A 22,938-nucleotide genomic window follows, 5' to 3' on the forward strand; every position below is an offset into this window, starting at 1 on the left:
GGCGCTGGGGAGCCAGACAGGCCTGGCTCTGGACCCTGGCTCAGCCGCTTACAAGTCATCATTACACATGAACTGAACCTCTTGAGCCTTTTTAACTGCCACTGGGGTGGCCAGTGATGATTCATAGAGCTTGTTTAAGCTGAACTGAGAAGACACAGCAGGGCCCAGAATCGAGCAGAGCTCTGTGTCTGCTCAGCTCCATCAGCCTGGATAGAAGCTAGGTGGCTAACAGACCCAAGCTCTTGGGCCTAGGTGCTTGGTGGCCTATAGTGCATGAGGTGTGAACACTGGGCATTGTTTTTCTCACATGCAAGATGCAGTGTTCTGTGTGGGGCTACGTGGGCACCCAGCCAGCCAAAAAGTGAGCTGCTCTGGGCCCTGCCTATGGCAGAGGTCATTGGGTCACCCCCACCGGGCCACACCAGGACTTTGAGCCTGGGTTGTCCACAGTCCTGCTGGACTTTGCAAAGGAAAGGAAAGTTCCTTTGAGTCGTGCTTGTGACCTTTCATCTGTTATCTGCAGAGCCATAAACCTGGTCCACCAGGCTATAAAAGCAGCTCATTCCAAGCCTTTCTCCCTGCAGCCTCTTCCCCGCCGCCCACCACACAACCCACCCTGAACCGGAGGCCGCCACCATGACGAGGGACCAGAGTGGCACCTGGGAGATGGAGAGCAACGACAACTTCGAAGGCTACATGAAGGCCCTGGGTAAGGGGAGGCTGAGGGGAGGGACTGTCGCCGGCCCCTTAGACCTGGCCTCTGTGCTGCTCAGCACACCTGCGTGCACATCCCCGCTCCTTGCCTACGGCTGTGCATGCTCGGGCAAGGTGTCCAGATCCTCTGAGACTTAGCCTGAGACTCATCTGCAAAATGGGCACAAGGGTAAGTGAGATGAGGGCTAGAGTGGCCCTGGGATAGGCCCACAGAACACCTGCAATTGGAGGGAAGGCGCCACACACACACACACACACGTGCATGCACACAGAATAAAATCAACCTGGAGTGGGCGCTAGGTCGCTCCCCTGCCTGGTGGCCCCCGTCTCCTTTGATAACTGGCTGGATCCTGCATTGCTCCCTTGCCAGCCCCGTCCTGGGGAAGCAGAAAAGGAGTGGCCAACCAATCTTTCAGCCTGGAGAAAATCAGGCCCACAGAAGGAGGATGAGGCTTTTGGCACATAGCTCAAACCGCTGCTTAGCTGGCTTCTAAACTGGGCTCCAGGCCACACAGCGGTCAGTGTGTGTCCTGAGTTGACTGCAGGGTGGGTCTTCTGTGAAGCTTACAGAGAGCATACATAGCCCTGTCCAGGCTCTGGGCTCTCCACGGAAGCCGAGCAGATGCCCAGATGGAGTTCACTGTGGCCTGGTGACTCCCATACTGCAGGTTCATCCCCACAAGTTCATGTTCATCACCCTTCCCAGCTGCAACTTTCTCCATGGATGGAACCACCTGCCTGGAACTTCCCTTGCAGGCAGCAAAAGGGAAATGACTGCAGGTGGGGTCAGAGGTCAGCTAACGTGGCCGCGACGGTGGGGGAGGTCTCTCCAAAAACAGGAATCCTGGGTTTTCCTGTGCCATTAACTTCTAGCTTGATGAACCCTTCTGACACGGCCACTGACACAGGCAGAGCTGGGAGGTGTTTCATTATGAATGGCACGTGGGATTTTTTTGGTGTGTATAGGAGGCTTCCCACGCTGAGTAGCTTCTTTTCCCTCCTCAGCATTTTGCATCAGTCTCCTGGGGGGGGGGGGGTGGAGAGGAAAGAGGAGCACAGACAGACCCATCAGGCCCCACCCTCAACACTTGCACCTGTGCTATCGGCCGCTAGATTCTGAATGGACACGTGGGCAAGTGTCGTGGAGCACAGCTCAGACCTAAAGCCGTGGGTAGGACCACACAGATGCGAAAGCCACGTCAGAGGAGTCCACATAACCGAGCTGGAGCCCAGGACTTGTCTTTGACCTTGAACCCATCCTTCACCTTTCAGACGCTCTTTCCTCACCTGCTAAACAGGGATAACAGCGGTGCCTTGCCTGTCTGGCTGCTGACGGATGCAGGTGCGGTTCTGAACAACTGTGAGACCCGTAGCCAGATCTGCTGGGAAGCTGGTTTTGAGGGTTTAGCGGTATGCTGAGGAAGCCGAGGTCATGGCATAATATTAGAAAGAAACTTGGAGGCTTTTGCTGCTTATGCTTAAATAGTCAAAAGTCCTATGGTGATTTTAGGTCTAAAAATCCAATCTTTGTTTAGTGTGTGGCTCTGAGCATGGGCCCGAAAAGTCTATCTCTTTAGGCTTAAGTAGGGAGGCAAGCGTCCCACCGCCTTCTTTTCCCTCTGGGGGAGGGGAGGGAAGGGGAGGGTGCCAGGAGCACTGTCAGCTCTCACCAAGAAATCTTCTCTCTAAAAACAGCCTTCCTCTGCGCCTTTCACACCAACTCACACCCTTATCTGGAGGAGGGGCCCACCAGTGCTGGCTGGTATTTGCACGTCTCCAATCAGGAGGTGCTGGATCAGTGTAATTCTCCAAAGTATCTGATGTCCCTGAGAGCTCCAGTTAGAACTTCCCATTTCATGTTCCACGACACGGATTTCACTCCCATGAGCCAACTGCTTGGCCTCTTTGTACCAAGGGCCTCTGCAGCCGCTGATACTTTGCTGGGTAACAGTCATGACACAGGTGGTGGTAGTAGCTAATCTCACATGTGGATGCACCTGGTTCCTGGCTTATGCAGCTGCTGAGGGCCCACGGTGCTTCAGGACCCGAGCAAATTGTGCTGGTTCAAGTCCATGATGCCTTATTCAGAAATGCCTCCCAGCCATCTTTCTACCACTGAGACAGGACACCTGACTCCTCATGCCGGCAGGCGTGGCTGAAGGTGAGTCTCAAGGGGCTCAGGCAGAAGTAGGTGAGGCGGGGTTGACCCTCAATCTAACCCGCACACAGCAGAGGGTCTGTGCAATTTCGCCCCACCCAGAGCACAAGGTCGGGCAGCCTTCCCCGCACTGCGGTCCCCGAAGCTCAGCCTCCTTGCCCCGTGGAGCACTGAGACAGGGGTCTTTTGAGAAGAGTTCTGTGGGGTCTGACACCTCCCCCTGCCCAGGACCCATCCCTTTCTTAGACTCCGGCCCCCGGCACCAGTGCTTTCTCTGTGGGCCTGGTTGTTCGTTCAGGAGAGGACAAGGAGCGGCAGCTGCCTCTGCGGCTCCAGGTACCAGCATTGCAGAGTGACATGTCACAGAAACCTTTGGGTCTGCCCCCAGTTATCAAAGCCATTTATAGAGCAAAGAGCGAGGGCCAAGGGTCAATGGTACCTCTTCTCCTGCACTCTTGGGCACCCAATGTCTCCTAGGGTTCTAGACTCCTTGACAGCAAGGAATCCGTCACTTCCTGAGGTCCTGCTTCAGCTGGGGTCAGGGGATGAAAGAGGGGAGGCCAAGGAAGGCAGACAGGAGGAGGACCCAGGTGTGTGAAAGGCACTGCGGGAGACTCCGTGAATTCTGCCAAACAAGGAGAATCACACACACGCGCGCGCGTGCACACACACACACAGGCATAGTGGCTTGAAACAACCATGGTTAGTGTCCAGTTATCTCTCACAGTTCCGGGGGTCAAGTAGCTTCACCCTGGTGGTCCTGCTCTGAGGCTCTCATTGATTTGCAGGTGGGTGTAGCCGGTGGGGAACAGAGAAGCACACTAGGAAGCTGCTGCGATGTCCAGGCAGCTAGCGATGGTGCCTTGGGCTACATGGTGCCTGTGGGGCTGGAGCAAGGAAGTCAGGTTCAGCATGTGTTTTGGAGGTCAAAGCACACAGGGCTGTGGGTGACCAGGAGGTGGGAGGAGATAGAGGCAGTGACAATGGCTCCTAGGCTGAAGCCCTGAATGGCTGGGAAGGTGGTGATCCCCTTGGCTGAAAAGAGGAGGACACGGATGGAGCGAGTTTTGGGTGAGGGTTTCTGGGGGCGGGAGGAATGCATTAAGGACCTAGTTTGCATATTTGAGTTTCAGACGCCCCTTATGCATTCAAGTGGAGTATGGACATGGGCACCCTGGTCTGGGTTCTAGATGCCTTTCATCTTGTGGGGTGAGCACCTGCAGTCCAGAGAAGTGGAGGCGCCACCTGGGACCTCGTGTGGCTGGGAAGTGGCAGAGCCCAGGCAGGAGCCCCACCTGCCGGCTTCTAACACCCCAGCGGTTTCTGCAGTGCTATTCTTGGCAACAGTGCAAAGCGTGGGGGTGAGAGAGGAGGCACTTCGTTCAGAGTGAGGTTTATCACGGCAACCAGAGCATGCTGGCAGGACTGAGACACAGGGCTAGGGAGGCGCTCAGCATCCCTGGGTAAAATGGGTCAGTGAATGAGTGAATCATGACCCAAGGATGAATTTGGTTTGTAAGATTTGTATCCCTGCCGGTGCTGCCAAGTCAAGGAAGTTCTATACCTTGCCAAAGTCTTTACGTTAACCACAGGGTTCCTGGCTGGACTGAAATGGAGATGTGCTGAGGGGTAGACAGAGCCCAGGGGCCCATAAGTGTCCTCCCTCCTCACGGGTCTCCCCTTTGCAGAGGTGGGCAGCACCTCCACCCTGACTGCGTTCCAGTGGTGAGCCCCAGACTGTGGGTGGAGGCAGGCAGGGGGCCGGTCTAATTCTTCTCCAAATGTGTTCTCTGGAGGAGGAAATGGCATGGAAAGGAGATTGCTCTTCCACTCTGCTTCTCACAATTGCTGATGATTTGAGAATTAAGGAGTCTAGGTTCGAAGCCCATTTAGGCTGCACTTTGAATGGTTCTCAGATTTCATATGATGAATATGTGCGCATCTCTGCTCTTTAATTTACAAAGAGCGCCTGCCCTTTTACCCTGCAACTTTCACTCTGTTCACAGGCGCATTACAAAGCATTTTAATGTTGGGTAGCGTGCTCATATTTCAACTTTATGGTTTGCATTGTTCAAAATGCAGTTATGAAAAGTATGCTTTAATAAAGTCACTTCGCTGCCGTGGGTTTTTTTCTTCCGCACCAGCTATAAGCCGTATATATTATTCAGAAATAGCTTGCCTTTGGACCTTTCCTTCTGAGATAGAAATTCATTTCACCTAGCTATAAATCAGGCTCCGCGATATCTTTAATCCAGAAAAGCAGATAAAACATACTTGATAACCCTGGCGTTGAAATGCTATATTGGGAAAATAATTTTCCCTGCAAAGTTCAAAGAGGAAATATTTTTGTAAATCCTTGTGTGTGTGTGTGTGTGTGTGTCACACAGCTGCAGTTAAACCCTTATGATTAGAAATAGCCACCAACAACTCCAGCAGCCGAGCGTTTGGCTCCCTTCCCAGGGGTGGGGCAGCAGAGACATGATTAAGTGGCCTGTGCAAACACTAAAAGGTGGCCAGGAGACTAAGCCATTTTTCAATCCAGAGCCGAAGCGGTGCTTGATTCCATTTGCATGGAGCCCCTAATAAGATTCCCCCAGCGCTGATCAAAAAGATTGACTAGGGGTGGTGTTTCCAGGACAAACCCGCGCCCGCAGCAATCGATGTTTTTAGCGGTGATCTACCTTTCTGAGCAACCAGGGCTAGGCATGATTTTTGTTAGGGAGGCATTGCTGTGAATGACAAACAGAACGCGTGCGGAGAGGAACTGTCCGGGCTTTGTCTTAGCTGGGTGATCCCTTACACGCGCTCAGCCTCGATTTCCACAGCTGCAGAGTGAAAATAGACTTGCTGGCGTCGGGACACTTCAGGTCCAAATCTGTAATTTCCCATGTTTGCCCTTGGTACTGTGGCCTAGAGCGCGCCCCTCGGCTTCATCTGGTTAATAGGTGACCTGTGGTTTTCCTTTCCTAACCGTGGTTCCAGCCACACGGGCTAGCACAGCTTGGACCTGAGCACCAAGGGCTAGAGCAGGAGCTACTCATCAAGCCAGCTTCAGAGGGAGGAAGCTGACCCACAGCCAGAGGAAAGGCCATGAGGGGGGTCGGGGGTCAGCTGCCCTGCCCACTGCTCTGCGGAGGGGCCGGCAGCGGTGGCAATGGATACATAGGAGCCAGCAATGTCACTGGGGACTGAATGCTGCCCTGGTCCCCGTGTGATCCCAGCAGCCAGAGCCCAGGGTGGGGGCCAATACACACCGAGTGCTCACAAAGCTTCTTGGTGCTGGGTGGAGCCTCGCCAAATGGACCTCTGAGGTCCTCATTTACCTTGAGAAAACGGGGTGGGGAAGTTGGGGAGGGGGTTCTCAGAGAGGGAAGATGACCTCAGTAAGGTCACATGGTCTCGAGCTCGGGAACAGGAGTTGTACCCAGAGCTGCCCCTCACCCCTATGCACATGCTCTTAGTTTGGAACTTCAGCATGCACAGAACTACTTGGGAGACTGGTAAGAACAAGTAAGGTGGGGCCCGCACCATGGCTCAGTAGGTTTATCCTCCACCTTCGATACCAGCATCCCAGTGTGTGGCGGTCCTAGTCCTGGCTGGCCTGGGAAAGCAGTAGAAGATGACCCAAGTCCTTGCGCCCCTGCACCCACCTGGGAGACCAGGAGGAAGCTCCTGGCTCCTGGCTTCAGATCAGCACAGTTCTGTCTGTTGTGGCCATCTGGGGAGTGAACCAGCAGATGGAAGACCTTTCTCTGTCTTTCCCTTTCAATCTCTGTAACTCTACCTCTCAAATAAAATAAATAAAAATAAAAAAAAGCAAGGCCCATCCTGCAGAACTTTCACCCGGTAGGTCTTGGCTGGGCCCCAGACTTTGCATTTCTCACAGGTTTCCAGGTACTGCCACTGTGGCTGGGCCAGGGCTCACTTTGAGACCTACTCCATTCCCAGGGACTTTTTTTTTTTTTTAAGAATTATTTTTTATTTATTTGAATGTTAGAGAGAGGTCTTCCATCTCCCCAAGTGAACCACTCCCCAAGTGGCCACACAACAGCTGAGGCTGGGCCAGAGAAAAGGCAGGAGCTTCTTTCCACCTCTCCCACGCGGGTGCAGGGGCCCAAGGACTTGGGCCATCTTCTACTGCTTTCCCAGGTGCGTTAGCAAGGAGTTGGGTGGGAAGTAGAGCAACTGGATCTTTTTTTTTTCTTTTTTTTTTAAAGAATTATTTTATTTATTTGAAAGACAGAGTTACAGAGAGAGGTAGAGCCAGAGAGAGAGAGGTCTTCCATCCGCTGGTTCACTCCCCAAATGACCACAACAGCCAGAGCTGAGCCGATCCAAAGCTGGGAGCCAGGAGCCTCCTCCAGGTGTCCCACATGGGTGCAGGGGCTAAAGCACTTGGGTCATCTTCTATTGCTTTCCCAGGCAATTAGCAGAGAGCTGGATTGGAAGAGGAGCTGCCGGGACTCGAACCAGCGCTCATATGGGATGCCGGTGCTGCAGGCTTGGGTTTAACTGCGCCACAGCGCTGGCCACAACTGAGTCTTGAACCAGCGCCCATACGGGATGGTGGCATCATAGGCAGAGCCTTAACCTGCTACACCACAATGTCCCTCCCCCACCAGGGGACATTTAACAACAGGCAGAAGCTGTTGGTCTCTTGGGCACCCATGAAAGGTGGACAGTGAGGGTGGTCTAACTGGGCTATCCCAGTGCAGCATGGCCCTGCAGAGAGGCAGACCACCCTGAGTCCAAATTCTACCTTTGCTGCCTCTTTTCCTCACTGGTAAAATGGAGGTAAGACTTATCTCATGGGTTTGAAGAATGATGTGAGTGAGCCTTCCCAAGGGAGGTCCCACCAGGGGGCACCAGTCCTGGTTGGTTCCTAAGAGTGGCTTCCTCAACACACCAGGTATTGAGTCCACACAGCGGGGCCTGCAGGTTCACCTCACCTAAACTTAGTTCACGAGGTCCCCCCATAAAATTAGCTCGCTCTTTCCCTTCCCTGGCTCTTGCCATCGTCACCCATACTCAAAAACCACTACTTTCTCCCCACGACTTAATCTGTCGACACATCCACCCAAATCCTGAACCCTGGAATCGCAGGTGCTTGAACAGTGGGTTTCAAATTTTTTAAACCATGGAAATCCTTCTCCTAATAGCCTCCCTTAAAGAGTTCTAAAGTCACAGGGCTCTACCACCTGGAGATTTGGGGCCTGCTGTAGGACCCAGAAAGCTGCAGTGTTGTCATAGTCCCAGGTGATCCTGAAGTGTATCAGTGGCAGGCACTCAACAAATAACTGGAAATGATAGGTGAGGAAGACATTGGTGTTTGTGCTCCAGTCTGTGCCGACTTGAACTTTGGCTGCAAGAATGGAATCCTTTTACCTCCTGGGCTAGCTCATGCTACTGAAAACCATTCCTCTAGGCTCTGATGGGACTTTAGACAACACGGGGTTCAGCGGCCTGGCCAGGGCCTTCCCTGTGCAACGTGATTCTGCTGGGGGTTCTCAGCTGTGGTCTAACTCCTGGCCCAAAGTGAAGTTCAGGCAGCCAGTTTGGGCTCTCCTTGGTCCTGTGGCAGAAGGGTGGAGGAGTGACCAAGCAGGGATTTGAAAGGCAATCAAAGATATCAGAGAGAAAGGAAGAAGGGAATGATGCTGAGCCACCATTACAGGTGGAACAGGAGCAGCTCCCTGAGCTGCTGGCAACTCCTGGCCTCTTGTGGGCCCAGTGCAGTATTTACCCTGCGCCAGCCAGTGCACAACATGAGCTCCCGTCACTCACCTCCCATGGCCGGCAGGGCTTCTCAGAGAAGCAGCACTTGGTGAATTTGAACTGTTCCTTCTCTTGAGGTCATTGTTACTCTTGGGTTGTAACAGAATCCATCTCAGTGTTTTTGCAAATCCAGGTGGAGTTTCTGAAAAAAAATTAGTAGTTTCAGAATTATTCTGTTTCTAGTTCTGCTCCACAGGACGATGACTTGAGCTTTGGTGAAGTTTTATGTGCAGGTAGGTGACTCAGCACCTAGCTGCTGCTTGTTACCTGCAAAGCTTAGGAAACCAAGCACTCCCATTTAACAGTCGCTAAGAAATGCATGAAGTTTGTTCTAAAAGAAGAAAGCAAAGCCTTAGATGGGTAAATGTGGCAAAATCTTGGCAGTTGATGAATTTGGCTGGTGTATGTGTGGCATTTCTTGTACTTGTCTCTGTTCTTCGATTTTCTAGAAATTTTTCATTAAGATTTTATAAACAATTATAAACCTTATCCTTATGTGTTTTTTTTTTTTAAAAAGACAATCTCTGGGCAAGCACACAACATGGTCTAGAGTAGGTGTAGAACTATGCTGGGGGCCTGCGGCACCTAGCTAAGAACTGTGCTGCAGCAGAACACCTAGCTAAGGACGCCTGCAATCTGCTTTACAAACTGAAGTTCAAGACTGGCCGCTGAGATTCGAGGTTAAGAGGTGTGCATCTGTCAGAGAGCCTGGGTTCAAACTCCGCTCCAGTCCCTAGGACTCCGGCTTATGCAAACTCTGGGAGACAGCAGTGACGGCTCAGGTAACTGGGTTCCTCACCCACCTAGCAAGCCTGGATTGATTCCTGGCTCCCAGCCTCAGCCCAGCTGAGTCCTGGCTATTGTGGGTATGTAAGGAGTAAATCAGCAGGTGGAAGCTTTGAGTATGTCATTCTCTCTGCTTCTAAAATTAAAATATGTATATAATGCAGGTTTCTAACTATCTCTTAACACAGTGGAAATTAATAAAAGTTTCATCTTTACCTGTGATTGGAACTCACAGCTTTCAAAATACTTTTTTTTTAAGATTTATTTATTTATTTGAAAGAGTTATACAGAAAAAGAGAGAGAGATCTTCCATCCATTGGTTTACTCCCCAATTGGCTGCAACATCTAGAGCTGCGCCGATCCAAAGCCAGGAGCCAGGAGCTTCTTCCAGGTTTCCCATACGGGTGCAGGGGTCCAAGGACTTTGGCCATCTTCTACTGCTTTCCCAGGCCATAGCAGAGAGCTGGATTGGAAGTGGAGCAGCTGGGTCTCGAAACAGCGCCCATATGGGATGCTGGTGCTTCAGGCCAGGGCATTAATCCACTGCGCCACAGCACCGGCCCCTCAAAATACTTTTTTAAGCCATGGAATCATTTTGTTCAGCAAACTCTTAGGAGAAAGCCCAGTATTTCAGAAGGGAGCCACTGTGGAAGAGGGCGTGAGTGTGTGTGTGTGTACGTGTGCAGATGTGCATGTATGTGTCACATGTGTGTACCTGTGTGTGTCACACGTGTGTGCACATGTATGAGCTGCAACTCAGGGGTGAGCCCTGCCTGCTCTGTCTCCTTCCCATCAGAATTTTCTTGGCAATGCCAAGAGATTCCTTGGTTTTCCAGCAGTCAGCTGAGGCGCCCAGCTTGGCCGTGTGTAAGACAACGCTTGTTTCCCACTTAGCAAAGCAACGTGGCCTGTCCCCGATCCGCGTCTCTCCTCCTGAGTGTGTGGCCTTGTTAAAGAAACGAATGAGCCTGGCTGAGCACATCATAACCTCCACGACTCCCTTTGCCAACAGATATTGATTTTGCCACCCGCAAGATCGCCGTGCATCTGACTCAGACAAAGATCATCGATCAGGCCGGCGATAGCTTCAAGACGAAAACCAACAGCACATTCCGGAACTACAACTTGGATTTCACCGTTGGAGTGGAGTTCGATGAGCACACGAAGGGCCTGGACAACCGGCACGTGAAGGTACTGGCCCGGCTGGCGATTTCCACTCCTGCGCTCTGTGCGGGGGTCGGCTCTTAGGCTTCACCATGGAGAAATGGCAGAAGGGATCTGGGAGGGGTCAGGGAGAGGGGACCGCAGAGAATTTAGTGATGTGAGCGACGCACAGTTACTGAAAGTTTAGAAGAAAGAAGGGGAGCCGGTGCTGCGGCACAGCAGGTTAAGCCACCATCTGCAGCGCCAGCATCCCACATGGGCTCTGGTTTGGGTCCTGGCTGCCATCACAGCACTGGGGTATTCCTGTCAAAAGTGCATAACCCCGGGGGCTGGCGCTGTGGTGTAGCAGGTAAAGCCACCCACCTGCAGTGCCGGCATCCCACATGGGCACTGGTTTGAGTCTCAGCTGCTCCACTTCCTATCCAGCTCTCTGCTATGGCCTGGGAAAACAGTGGAAGATGCCCCAAGTGTTTGGTCTCTTGCATGTACATGGGAGACTCAGATGGAGCTCCTGGCTCCTGGCTTCAGCCTGGCCCAGCTCTGGCTGTTGCAGCCATTTAGGGAATGAACCAGTGGATGGAAGATCTCTCTTCTCTTCTCTTTTTCGCTTTCTCTGTAACTCTTTCAAATAAAATAAATAAATCCTTATAAAAATATTTTTTAAAAAAGGAAGAGGTAGCCAAGGAGAGATGAAAGGGTCTCAGCTTCTTCAGTTCCGGAGTCAAGGGCCAGCGTGTATCCTGACAAGGGCTGGCCAGGCAGAGGGCCTGTTCCAGGCGGGAACGGTGACTGTGACCACCTTCTGCAGACGGGTGGCCCCGCTCAGCCCCAGACAACCCCAGACAGGCCTGCTGTGGAGGAATGGGGCCTCGTGGCGCCAGATGTTTCTTCCCAAGAGGCATTGGAAACCCCGATGATTTTTATGAAACATCTCAATTTTAGATGATCCCAGCTGGTGTTTAATGTTTTAGGAAAGGATGGTACAAATTAAACCAAAAACTCAGTGGGCGAACCAGTCAGGGTTTATCCAGTCCTGGTAACACGGGGAAGTCTCCTCTGTCCCGGCCCACAGAATGCAGTCCAGGAAGTCCTCGGAGCTCCTGGGGCCAGGCTCCCAGCGGCTTGAACTGTACTGGTCTCCTCCTGCCCGCTGTGGTTTCAGTAACACGTGTGTGGCCAGCTGACAGTGACAATAGTCAGTGGAAAATGACAGAAATAAGCAATTCCAAGGTTTTTTTTTTTTTTAAGATTTATTTATTTCCTTGAAAGTCAGAGTTACACAGAGAGGAAGAGAAGCAGAGAGAGAGAGGTCTTCCATCTGCTGGTTCACTCCCCAGATGGCCGCAATGGCTGGAGCTGTGCCGATCCGAAGCCAGGAACCAGGAGCTTCTTCCGGGTCTCCCACATGGGCACAGGGGCCCAAGCACCTGGGCCATCTTCTACTGCTTTCCCAGGCCATAGCAGAGAGCTTGATTGAAAGTGGAGCAGCCAGAACTCAAACCAGAACCCAAATGGGATGCCGGCACCTCAGGCATAGGCTTAAACTTTTCTATGCCACAGCGCCAGCCCCTCAACTGTTTTTTATTAGTTTTTTAAAATCTATTTGAAAGGCAGAAAGAGAGCTCTTTCATCCACTGGTCACTTCCCAAATGCCCACAACATCTGAGGCTGGTCCAGGCTGAAGCCAAGAGTAGGAACTCCATCTGAGTCTCCCACAGGAGTGGCAGGGACCCAAGTTCTTACCCCATCACCCATTGCCTCTCACAGCGCATGTGAGCAGAAACCTGGATCCATGTTGGAGTGCAGGATGGACTCTGGACTTCACTGCGCCGTGACGCCTGCCCCCAAGGGGCTCTGTCGAAGTCTCCACTCCACCCCGAAGCACGGGACAGGAGCTCGGGCTCCTCTCCTGGGGGCCAGGGGAGGGGAGGGGGCGGAGAGCTGTCATCCGTCTTTGTAGATGACTCTAAGCCACGCGAGCAGCAGGCACTTTATTTCTCAATCAAGTTGTCCTGCAGCATTGATCATCTCAGCCATCAAGTCAAGGTTGAATTATATTTAGTGCTCCTTGCGAAGGGAAAGTGGGGAAATGAAAAGCACTTTAGATTTCTTGCATCAGAGCCATCTTCGCCCAAGAGCGCGAGCTTCCGGGCGCTGCAAGGTCCACTGACGGAAGCCCCCGCTCGGAGGGGATGATGGATCGGGGGCCTTTTCCTGAACTGTGTGGCTAAAAGGCCCATTCATCAGACACCAGAACTGATAGGAAAATTTGTCTCTGAATTTTTGCATCACTCTGCTATTCCAGCCTAATCAGTTCAAAATGATTCATTTGCCCTCACCTTTCCCTGTGGGTGTGGGGCTCTCGAGAACAGGCCCGTCCTTGCTGACCTGTGCCTCTATCCCCTTTGATGGTGGAAAGCTCACTCTCCCCGACACCGACTGTGTCCTCCCAGCCCTTACGGGGTTCTGCCTGCCGACACCTGCCCCTCCAGCTCCGCATCTGTTTCCTCCCACCAGGCCCGGCTGCCAGCCCTGTGGAGGGAGCCAGTCCCCTTTCCCACGGCTTCTCTCTTTCTGATCTATTGAAAACACACACACCTGAGCATGCACGTACATGTACAGGTGTGCAAGAGACACCATGGGGATGGCGCTGCCCAGGCTCCAGTGAAGGGTCGTTCCCATGAGAATCACAGCTCAGGGCAGGTGCCCCCAGGACCGCTTGCTTCCTGTAACTGCACCAGAGCCTTTGGCTGGAAGGGGACTCCAGGGAGTGGAGTCCATTTCCATTACTATTTTATTTTTGTTTGCATTTCACTTATTTTCACTTCACTTGAAAGGCAGAAAGACTGAGAGAGGCAGATCTGTCGTCTGCTTGTTCATTCCCTTAATGTCCACCACAGCCTGGGCTGGGCCAGCAAGGAGCCGGAAACTCAGGCTGCCCCACATGGATGGTGGGGATCCAAGTACCTGAGCCATCACCTGATGCCTCCCAGAATGCACAGGAGCAGGAAGCTGGGTTGGAGGTGGGCCTGGGACTCAAACCAGGCTCTGCAATATGGGATGGGGCCATCTCACGCGGAGTCTTAAACACTGAGCCAAAAGCTCTCCCCTGTTCCTCTCTACTTCCCACACTGGATGGCACACCTGGTGCACAAACAGCTGTGTGTGTGTGTGTGTGTATGTGACATTCGGCTCCTTCTTGTTCTCCACTTCTCATGAGCCCTCTGAACAGCCCCACCCAGCAAGCTGGAGGGGAGGCACGTGGTTTTCAGCCTAGGCCTAAAAGTCCATGGTGTTCCCTTCTGTTCCAGCCTGGGGGCAACAAAACCATGTGAATCCCAGGTTCCACGCCTCTGAAGGGTCTAGGACCCCTCTTCTTCCTCCGTGCAGGCCATCTACGAGGGCACTTCAAAAAGTTGGTGGAAAAATAGAATTTAAAGAGTTTTAGTGCAAAAAAATTTGAAATCCATGTAAGATTTTTTCACGCAGCACATTTTTCACATAGTTTTGGAAGACTGTGTAGATTTTCTTTTATGTCTCAAAATAAACGTCTTCTAATCCTGTTTTCTATAAACTTTCTGAAGTGCCTTCTTATATTCCGAACTTCCTACCCTTATTTGTTTCTTTTTATTTTCTCTTTAAAGACTTATTTAGTTATTTGAAAGGCAGAGTTACATACAGAGAGGGAGAGACAGAGGCAGAGATCTTCTACCTGCTGGTTTACTCCCCAGATGGCCACAACAGCTGGGGCTGGGCTGGGCCAAAGCCAGAAGCCTAGAGCTCCATCAGGCTCTCCCATGTGGGTGACAGTGGCCCTAGTCCTTGGGCCATCTTCTGCTGATTTCCCAGAAGCATGAGAAAAGAGCTGGACCAGACATGGAGCGGCCGGGCTTCTTATGGGAGGCAAAGATGGCCCTTCTTTGCTTGTAGCTGACAGAATTTACAGCCCCTTTCAAAACTACACGAGCTACCCCAAAATACAATGCAGCATACATTCCATGCCATGTCACACAGACTCTCACACACCTGTAGGAGGAATGAAGTGCTGACACACGTGACCTCGTGCATGAACGTGGAATGCAGGCCAAGGGAGAGGAGCCACACTCAAAAGGCGACGTATTGTGGCAAAGCCAAGAGATGCTGTGGGGAAGATTTTCCTGGGATTTCTTGGCCAGGCAAATTCGTAAAGACAGAGAGTGCTTACCGGGGTGTAGGGGGCAGAGGGAATGAGTGGTGACTCCTAAGGGGTGTGGTGGTTCCATTCGGGGTGATGAAAACATTCTGGCTCTCGCTGGGGCTGCCAGTCACACACCTTGTGAATAAAAACTACTGAACTGTACACTTTAAAGGGGGGGATTTTCTGGTTCATAAATTGTATCAATAAAAATAAATAAATAATGGCATTGGAGCAGTCAGGAGGAGCAGGTGTAGGTGGGGGCAGTTAGAGCCTCAAAGCCATCCTGGAGCCAGGGGGAGCCAGGGGCATCCAGCAGGGGGGTGGCAGGGCAGGGGCACTGCCTCGTCCAGGGCCCTCGAAGCCAGGGGCAGGCCCTTTGGGTGGTCAGAAGAGCTCTCCCTGAGGGCAGGTGCGCTGGGGAGGGGATGAGTATGTTCACCGAGTCCTTCAGTGTTCTTAATTAAAGAGCCGTGATTTGCCTTTTTAAAAATACTCATCGGGAGTGATTCAAGTCCATAGAAAAGTGACACGAGGTAACCAAAGCCTCTTTGTGCAGTTCACCTCACGCCACCTGTTGTTCACATTTTACCCCATCTTTGCCTCATCATTTGTACGAACACTCACTCTCCCTCTCTCCCTTTCCCTCTCTCCCTCTCCCTCCCTCTCTCCCTTTCCCTCTCCCTCTCCCTCCCTCTCCCTCTCCCTCTCCCTCTCCCTCTCCCTCTCCCTCTCCCTCTCCCTCTCCCTCTTCCTCTCCCTCTCCCTCTTCCCCTCCGCCCCCCTCCCCTCCCCTCTGTTCCCTGAACAGTCTGACGCATCAGCCCTATACAATGCAGCACAGATTCCCTAAGGATTAGGGGATCCTCTTACGTAGCCACACCATAATCATCAACTTCTGCATGTAGTACGTTGGAGCAGTCCCTGCATCTAATTGGCCATAAGGGCTACTTTTACCAATGTTAACTTGGCCGTTGTGATCTGGGAGGTCGCCGTGGGGCCCAACCTCCTCCTTTAAGTCCGGTACAGAGCTGCCCATCCTTGGAGCATCCTCCTCCTCCTCCCTGCGCCGGGAAGCAAGGCCTGCCTCGCTGCTACCCATTTCCTCCACCTCGGGATCTCTTAAGGCGATTGAGTCTGTCTTAAACTCTCCTCCGATACAGGGATGAAGGGCACCAGCTTAGAGCAAATTGAATTATGGAATTTTAGTCCATTTAACCATTCTCTTCTCTCTGCTCCTCCTTGTCTGTTTTATGTAGGAGTAAGGCTATAATATTTTAAGTATTGCCATGATTCATTGGTAACCAATTTACTTTAGGGTCAGAATAACTTTTAATCTTACTGTCCGAAATGAGTTATTAAAATAAAATATTAGGGCAGCTCCCTGTGCGCTAACATTTTTCTCCTTCCTTCCTCCCACAAAATTTACTAATCCCCTACTCCGTGCCAGGCCGGCATCAGGAGCTAGGGATAAAATGATGAATCAGACCCTCTTTCCTGCCCTCTGGGATAGTGAGTGTCACGGGGAAGGCAGACAAGAAGTTGGTCCACAGCCAGATAGTCCATAGTGATGGACATCTGGGCCCTGTGAGGGGCCGTAGACTGCAAGGTAAGGAGGGAGGTGGATTTGCTTCAAGATTCTGTTTCAACAAAATGACTCAACCATAGATGCAGCACAGCCCCCCGTGCTGAGTTTAGTGTTGCAGAAATGACCGGCAGAGGTGGCCTCGTCTTTCATAGAGCACACGGCTGGCCTACTGGGGGGATAGCGTCGATTCAGTCAACATGCACGGGTGATCATCATGTACAATGCAATATGGGAGGGGGGAGTATAGAAGTCATGGTCCTTGCCTGCATAGAAGAGCCGAGTCTTCCTTGTCTGTTTGGGAGGGAACTCAGAGTCCAAGGCCAAGGCCAGGCAGCAGCAGATTACTGTTCCAGGCATCCCTCTCCCAGGAGAGTGAAAGGAGCTACCTGTGAATGGAGCTTCTCCAAGACCTTCAAAGATATGAGGCTCAGGAGTGCCCCAGAGGAGGAGGAGACAAAAGCATGTAGATTTTTTTCTTTTAAAGATTTATTTTATTTATTTTAAAGACAGAGTTACACAGAGAGAGGTGAGGAAGAGAGAGAGAGGTCTTCCATCCGATGGTTCACTCCCCAAATGGCCGCAATGGCCGGAGCTATGCTGATCCAAAGCCAGGAGCCAGGAGCTTCTTCCAGGTTTACCACATGAGTGCAGGGACCTAAGGACTTGGGCCATCTTCTACTGCTTTCCCAGGCCATAGCAGAGAGCTGGATAGGAAGAGGAGCAGCCAGGACTCGAACCGGCGCCCATATGGGATGCCACCGCTTCAGGCCAGGGCTTTAACCCGCTGTACCACAGCGCTGGCCCCAGCATGTAGAATTTTAAATCAGTTTTGGGAATATTAATATGTGCCTATAGTTTTTAAAAAATTTAAACAGTGGGCCAGTGTTATGATGTAGCAGGTAAAACCATCATCTGCAGCACCGGCATCCCATATGGGCGCCGGTTCAAGTCCTGACTATTCCACTTCCAATCCAGCTCCCTGCTAATGGCCTGGGAAAAGTGGTGGAAGATGGCCCAAGTGTCTGGGCCCCTGCCATACGTGTGGGAGACCCAGATGAAGCTCTTGGCTCCTGGCTTTGGCGTGGTCCAGCTCTGGCTGTTGTGGTCGTCTGGGGAGTGAACCAGTGGATGGAGAATCTCTTTCTCTCTCTCTCTGCTTCTCCCTCTCTGCAACTCTGACTTTCAAATAAATAAATCTTTTAAAAAAATGTAAAGAGTAAAAAGTGAAATCTTCATCCTACCCTGGCCCTCAGCCATGCATCTCCCTGCTCTGGAACAATCACTGTTGGGGTTTCTTCCACCTCCTTGAGGAAAGCAGGTACAAACACATGTGTGTCTGTGCACTCTGCCCCCAACCCACTCAGTTCATGCATGTGGCTCTGCTCCATTTGGTTTTAAAGATTTACTTATTTACAGGTAGAGTTATAGACAGAGAGAGGGAGAGACAGAGAGAAAGGTCTTCCAATCACTGGTTCACTCCCTAAAAGGTCGCAATGGCTGGATCTGAGCCCATCTGAAGCCAGGAGCCTCTTCCAGGTCTCCCACATGGGTGCAGGGGCCCAAGCACTTGAGCCATCTTCTACTGCTTTCCCAGGCCATATCAGGGAGCTGGACAGGAAGAGGAGCAGCTGGTGCCCAAATGGGATGCTGGCGCAAACAGGCGGAGGCTTAGCCCACTACGCCACAACGCCAGCCCCTGCTCCTTTTTTAAGTTGCACAGTGCACTCTGGCCCTGTTCTTTCATTGACTGCCTAGCTGAGATGAACCACATCGTGTTTAACCCGGCACCCACTGACAGAACTGATGGCGCTCCCAGTGCCTTGCCATAACAAACAATGCTAGGATGCATTCGGGAGGAAAATGAGGAGGAAAGAAATTGTACATGAAATATACAATATGGCCAAGGTCAAAGATTACTTTAGAAATAGGTAAGTTTAACAATCTGTAGAAAACAGATGACTTGAATGTGCAAGGACAGTGAGAAAAAATAAAAATACAGGTTGGTTTATCACCGCTTGGGATTGCAAGACAGAGAGGAGAAATAAATGGCTGGTCCTCGGCCCTCTCTTGTTTATAGAGGTGTAATGTGGTTTGCACACGCTTGGAAAACATGCAGCCAGCATCCAGGCCTCACCGACACAGAGGCACTCCCTGGGCTGGAATGGCATGATTTTCTCAGGAGGTGCATGTACATACCCAGTTGGGGCACCGAGGTGGGTGGGGGTGCGACAGCTTATCCCAAGGTGAGTGTGAGGAGGAAAGACAGTGGGGAACAGACAGGGGAGGCGCCTGGGGGGTTGTGTCTGCTCTGACTATGTGCAGAGGAGTTTGAGCACTTCCTGGGTTCCACAGCCCAGATGGAGGCTTCTCCTACCTGCTGGGTGCGTTCTGCTACTGCCCCTGTGCCAATAACCCTCGGGACACAGCTGCCAGCCCCTGGGGAGGGTCCATCCTCCTGGTGCTGGGTGAGAAGGCTGGCATGGGAGCCATGTGGGCAGCACCCTGCAGAGTTAGGGGGCTGCCCTGCCTCTGCTACTAGCCGACAAGACAGTACAATGCGATACACGTGGGGAAAACTCCCATAAGGAGAATGTCTAGTCAAAGACTAAATGCAGCTCTACGTTTGGCAAGGTGAGAGAGCACAGCCCTCCCCAAAGATGCATACTGATTTATATTCCCACTCTCCGTATAGGGGATGCCTGCTTCTCCACCCCCTCCCCCCCCCCCACTCTCAATGCATCATCAAATGTTGACCTTTGACCTCGTGATAAATCGTATCTGAAAAGCAGCCTCATCTGCATTTCTCTTATCCTACAAGAGTGAGGTCAGGCACCTTTTCTGACACTTAGAAGCCATCAGTTGGATTTGTTTTTCTCTTGTAAGCGGTTAGTTCTTTTGTTGACATAAACAGTTAACTTAATGATCTTTTTGCTCCCTGGTTTCTAGGACCCTGTTAAGGAAATCAGCTCTGATACATTACAATCGCTTTTCTAGTTATCTGCTGACTTGGAGGAATTTTTCCCCTCTGCAGGTGTCCGTCCTACATCCTTTTGGAGTCCAGTGTATGCCTTTCCTCTCACTGATGGGAAGTGCTGTCTTCCCTGCCTGGTAAAAGGGAAGCTCAGTATTTCTTCCTGGAGAACAGAGCAAGCCCCAGGGCAGCCTGGACGGTGTAGGTGGAGATGAGATGGGAAAGATGTGGCTTGGCTGAGGCTGAGGGCTCTGCCCTGGGGGCAGGAGGCAGCTGAGGACAGCCAGGGGCTCAGCTTTGCTCAGTCTCTCGGGATCACAGGTTTGATTTGCCTGCGAATCTGTCATTGCAGACGCTGGTCACCTGGGAAGGCGACTGCCTGGTGTGCGTGCAGAAGGGGGAGAAGGAGAACCGTGGCTGGAGGCAGTGGATCGAGGACGGCAAGCTGCATCTGGTGAGTCCTGCGGCCGCCAGCCCCCTCCCACTGCGCCACACAGACCACCCTCGTCTCCTGCCTGGCCCTGGTGCTTAGGCAAAAAAAGTGGTCATGCACTCCAGCCAGATACGTGCCTGTGATCAGTCAGGAAGCCGTTCTCCCTCTGGCCCCGGGGACTCCAGGAGGAAATCTATGTGGCTGTTACTGTGAGCAGCTGCAATTAAAAAGAAAAGTTCAAAATGCTGAGTTAGGAGGCTGAGTGATCCAAGGAGAAAGGCAGGGAGCCTGTGAAAGATCCACTGGGCACAGAATTAAGATGCCCCTGGGGAGGGTGGGGTTGGGGGAGGGGGCGAACCAGTGCCTTCTCCCTGTTTCTGGAGCCCCGAGAGGAAAGGAGTCAGGTTCAGCGGGGCCTAGGAACTGGCTCTGGCATTGACCTTCTATCATGAGCGCTGTCCTCCTGACCCCAGAATACCTGAGGTTAACTGGGCATTAGAACAGGAAGTCGCAACAAGAGCTGATGTCCTTCACTAAACGGTTTCCATGTCCACAGCTCCATTTTTCACTCTTCAAGCTTCAAGGGTCCAGCTTTCAAACAGTGAAAAGCCTTCCACTTGTGCAGTCACTCACTTGTTCAATGGCTGGCTCTTCATTCACTCATTCATTCATTCATTCCCCTTTGGGGTCAGGTAGGTCCCTGGCTCTGAAGTCAGCGTTCAGGCCAGCCTGGCATGACCTGTGACCTGAGGTCTGTGTTTTGGAGGCAACATGAGCTGATGATAGATGGGAGGTGCTCAGCACTGGCAGCTCCCCCTGCCTGCTCTGGTGCCGATGTGGATTTTGTTCATTGAAAGGTAGCACCCCACAGCACACACGCGTGGCTACGACAGCAGGTGCACTGTCAGCTGTGGTGCTGGGGCGGGGGGAGCTTCACCACACTCGTGGGGAGCCCTGGTGTGGCGCGTGCCTGTCGCTGCCTGGGTGCCACCGGCCTAGGTGGCGATCACCACAGACCAGAGGGTGCAGGGGCGGCGCCCTGCCTGCTTTCCCCGGGCCCTTCCCTTCCACACGCTCCTCCACATCTCTCCCTTCCCCGTGCCACCGCTGCCTCTCATAAATTACACGGCGTGGCTTTAATCACCAGAGCAGGAGAAATCCCGCCCAAGAGGCTCGTTTCTTTGCATTTTTCATTTTTATAGTTGTTCAAGCTCAGTTTACGTGTCCAATTCAAATGACTGCTAGCAGCCGGGCAAGCCGGCAGATTGAGTGTGGGAACTGCTCCGCCCGCCGCGACTAAGTGCCCTGTTTATCGCACCCCCAGCTTCTGGCTGCTACCCCCAGACACCAACAGGGCGGGGGGCTGGGCAGAAGGAAGGCCTGGCTTCATAGGCGCTCAACCCATTTCTGCCGTTGCAGGAGCTGACCTGTGGGGACCAGGTGTGCCACCAAGTGTTCAAAAAGAAGTGAAGCCCACACAGGAGGCCTGCGGAGCCCCCTAAGCGCCCTGCTCCCAGAGTTCTCCCCACCAGAGCCCTACTAAGGCGTCCCATGGGTGAGAGCGTCACCGTGCCAGACAGAGCCTCCCTCCCCTGAAACCTGGCATTAAACAAAAGGACAAAAGTCGCTCCTATTCTCGGGAACCCTTTATATCCAATGCCTTCAGTTTTACTCACAGACAGAAGAGGTGACTGTGTGTGTATGTGTGTGTGTGGCTCTATTGTTGTTTGTTCATTTGTTTGTATTTTCAGGTTTATTTACTTATTTGAAAGTCAAAGTTACAGAAAGAGGGAGAGAGAGAGAGGGAGGAAGTGAGGGAGGGAGAAAGGAGAGAAAGATCTTCCATCTGCTGGTTCACTCCCCAAATGGCCACAACAGCTGGGGTCAGGCCAGGCTGAAACCAGCAGCCTGGAACTCCATCCGGTCTCCCATGTGGGTGGCAGGGGCCCATGTGCTTGGGCCATCTTCTGCTGCTTTCCTAGGCGCATTTGCAGGGAGCTGGATCAGAAGTGGAGCAGCTGGGACTTGAATCAGCGCCTATATGGGATGATGGCACTGCAGGTGGCGAGTTAACCCACTACGCCACATGTTTCACTACATCTCATTTTTTTCTTTATTTTTTATTAGTTTATTTGGGAAGAGGGGGAGCCTGTTTTACATAGAGACATTCACTGGGCAAAGCAGCATCCCGTACTGATTCTTGAATATTGCCTGTTTGAGAATCATTTGGATAGCACATTATTTCTCTAAAATTCTGTTTTACTATACACACGCCTCCCAGTTTGCACTGTACCTTAAGCAGCCTGAAAAGAGCTACACCAAAAGCCCCAGCAGGCCTGGTCTGCAGTGCCACCTGCCCCCGGCCCCTGTCACCCCTCTACCCTTCAGCTGTGCACTACAGAAGGGACCACCAAGCACTTGTCCGTTCAGCCTGGAAGCACCTTCTTGCCCCACGCAGAGTGCTGCATCCTGGTGACCTGAGTTCAAGTCTTGCCATTCCACTTCCAAGCTGGGTTTGCCATGGACACAACAGCGTTTGACCCCTCCATCCTCTGTATTGTCGTTGTAGTCTCTCTTCCTGCTGAATGTTTAGAAATGCTCCAGCTCTTCCTCTCCACCAAGTTCTTTGTCCTGTGACCGGGAAGAATTAGACACACAGACGAGGAAGCCTGAGCAATGTGACAGAAGTTTATGAAGTGGAAAGGAAAGCAAAAGAGAAAGCTCAGCAGCGTGGTGAGGGGTCCTAGAGGGGGTAGGGGTTTTATCTGTTTTTAAGTGGGGAGCTTTCCCTGATGGGTGACAATGTATGCTAATAAGGTGGAAACTAGGAGCCCTACCAGGGAGCAGCAGCCAGAATCCCTTTTCTTGCACAGAAACGCTCGGAGATGAAACCAAAGTGCAGGTTGGGAGCCACTCCGGTGCAGCCAGAGCAACTCGGGGAAGCTGAGCCGGTGCTCAACGGGTCCAGGGTGGTCAGGGCCTTGGGTGGATGCTAACGCAGCTGGTGACTGCTCCAGGGATTGCGTCACCCTTCCCCAGGGCCCCTTGTCCCTCTCTACCATATTATGAATCTGTCTCCTATCTCCGTCAACACAGGGCAAACACAGCACTTCCCTCCAGGGGTCACTGTGAGGCTCAGGACTTTATCACACACACAAAGGGCTCGAGAGGGGGC

General features: G+C 52.2%; 1 protein-coding gene across 1 annotated transcript; it reads left to right on the forward strand.

Moving 5' to 3' along the window:
* The first annotated feature begins 636 nt into the window (after positions 1–636).
* RBP2 (retinol binding protein 2) lies at positions 637–21,233 on the forward strand. Its single transcript, XM_062178826.1, has 4 exons — positions 637–709; positions 10,446–10,624; positions 19,683–19,784; positions 21,183–21,233. Exons 1-4 carry the CDS (start codon positions 637–639, stop codon positions 21,231–21,233), a joined length of 405 nt encoding a protein of 134 aa, XP_062034810.1.
* The last annotated feature ends 1,705 nt before the right edge of the window (positions 21,234–22,938 follow it).

This window comes from Lepus europaeus, chromosome 2 (assembly GCF_033115175.1).
Source record: "Lepus europaeus isolate LE1 chromosome 2, mLepTim1.pri, whole genome shotgun sequence".
In the NCBI taxonomy this organism is placed as follows: domain Eukaryota; kingdom Metazoa; phylum Chordata; class Mammalia; order Lagomorpha; family Leporidae; genus Lepus; species Lepus europaeus.

Coding starts and splice junctions, on each gene's coding strand:
- RBP2 (XM_062178826.1), top strand. CDS start 637: ATGACGAGGGACCAGAGTGGCACCTGGGAGATGGAGAGCAACGACAAC. Junction 710..10,445: donor AGGCTACATGAAGGCCCTGG/GTAAGGGGAGGC, acceptor CTTTGCCAACAG/ATATTGATTTTGCCACCCGC. Junction 19,785..21,182: donor AGGACGGCAAGCTGCATCTG/GTGAGTCCTGCG, acceptor CTGCCGTTGCAG/GAGCTGACCTGTGGGGACCA.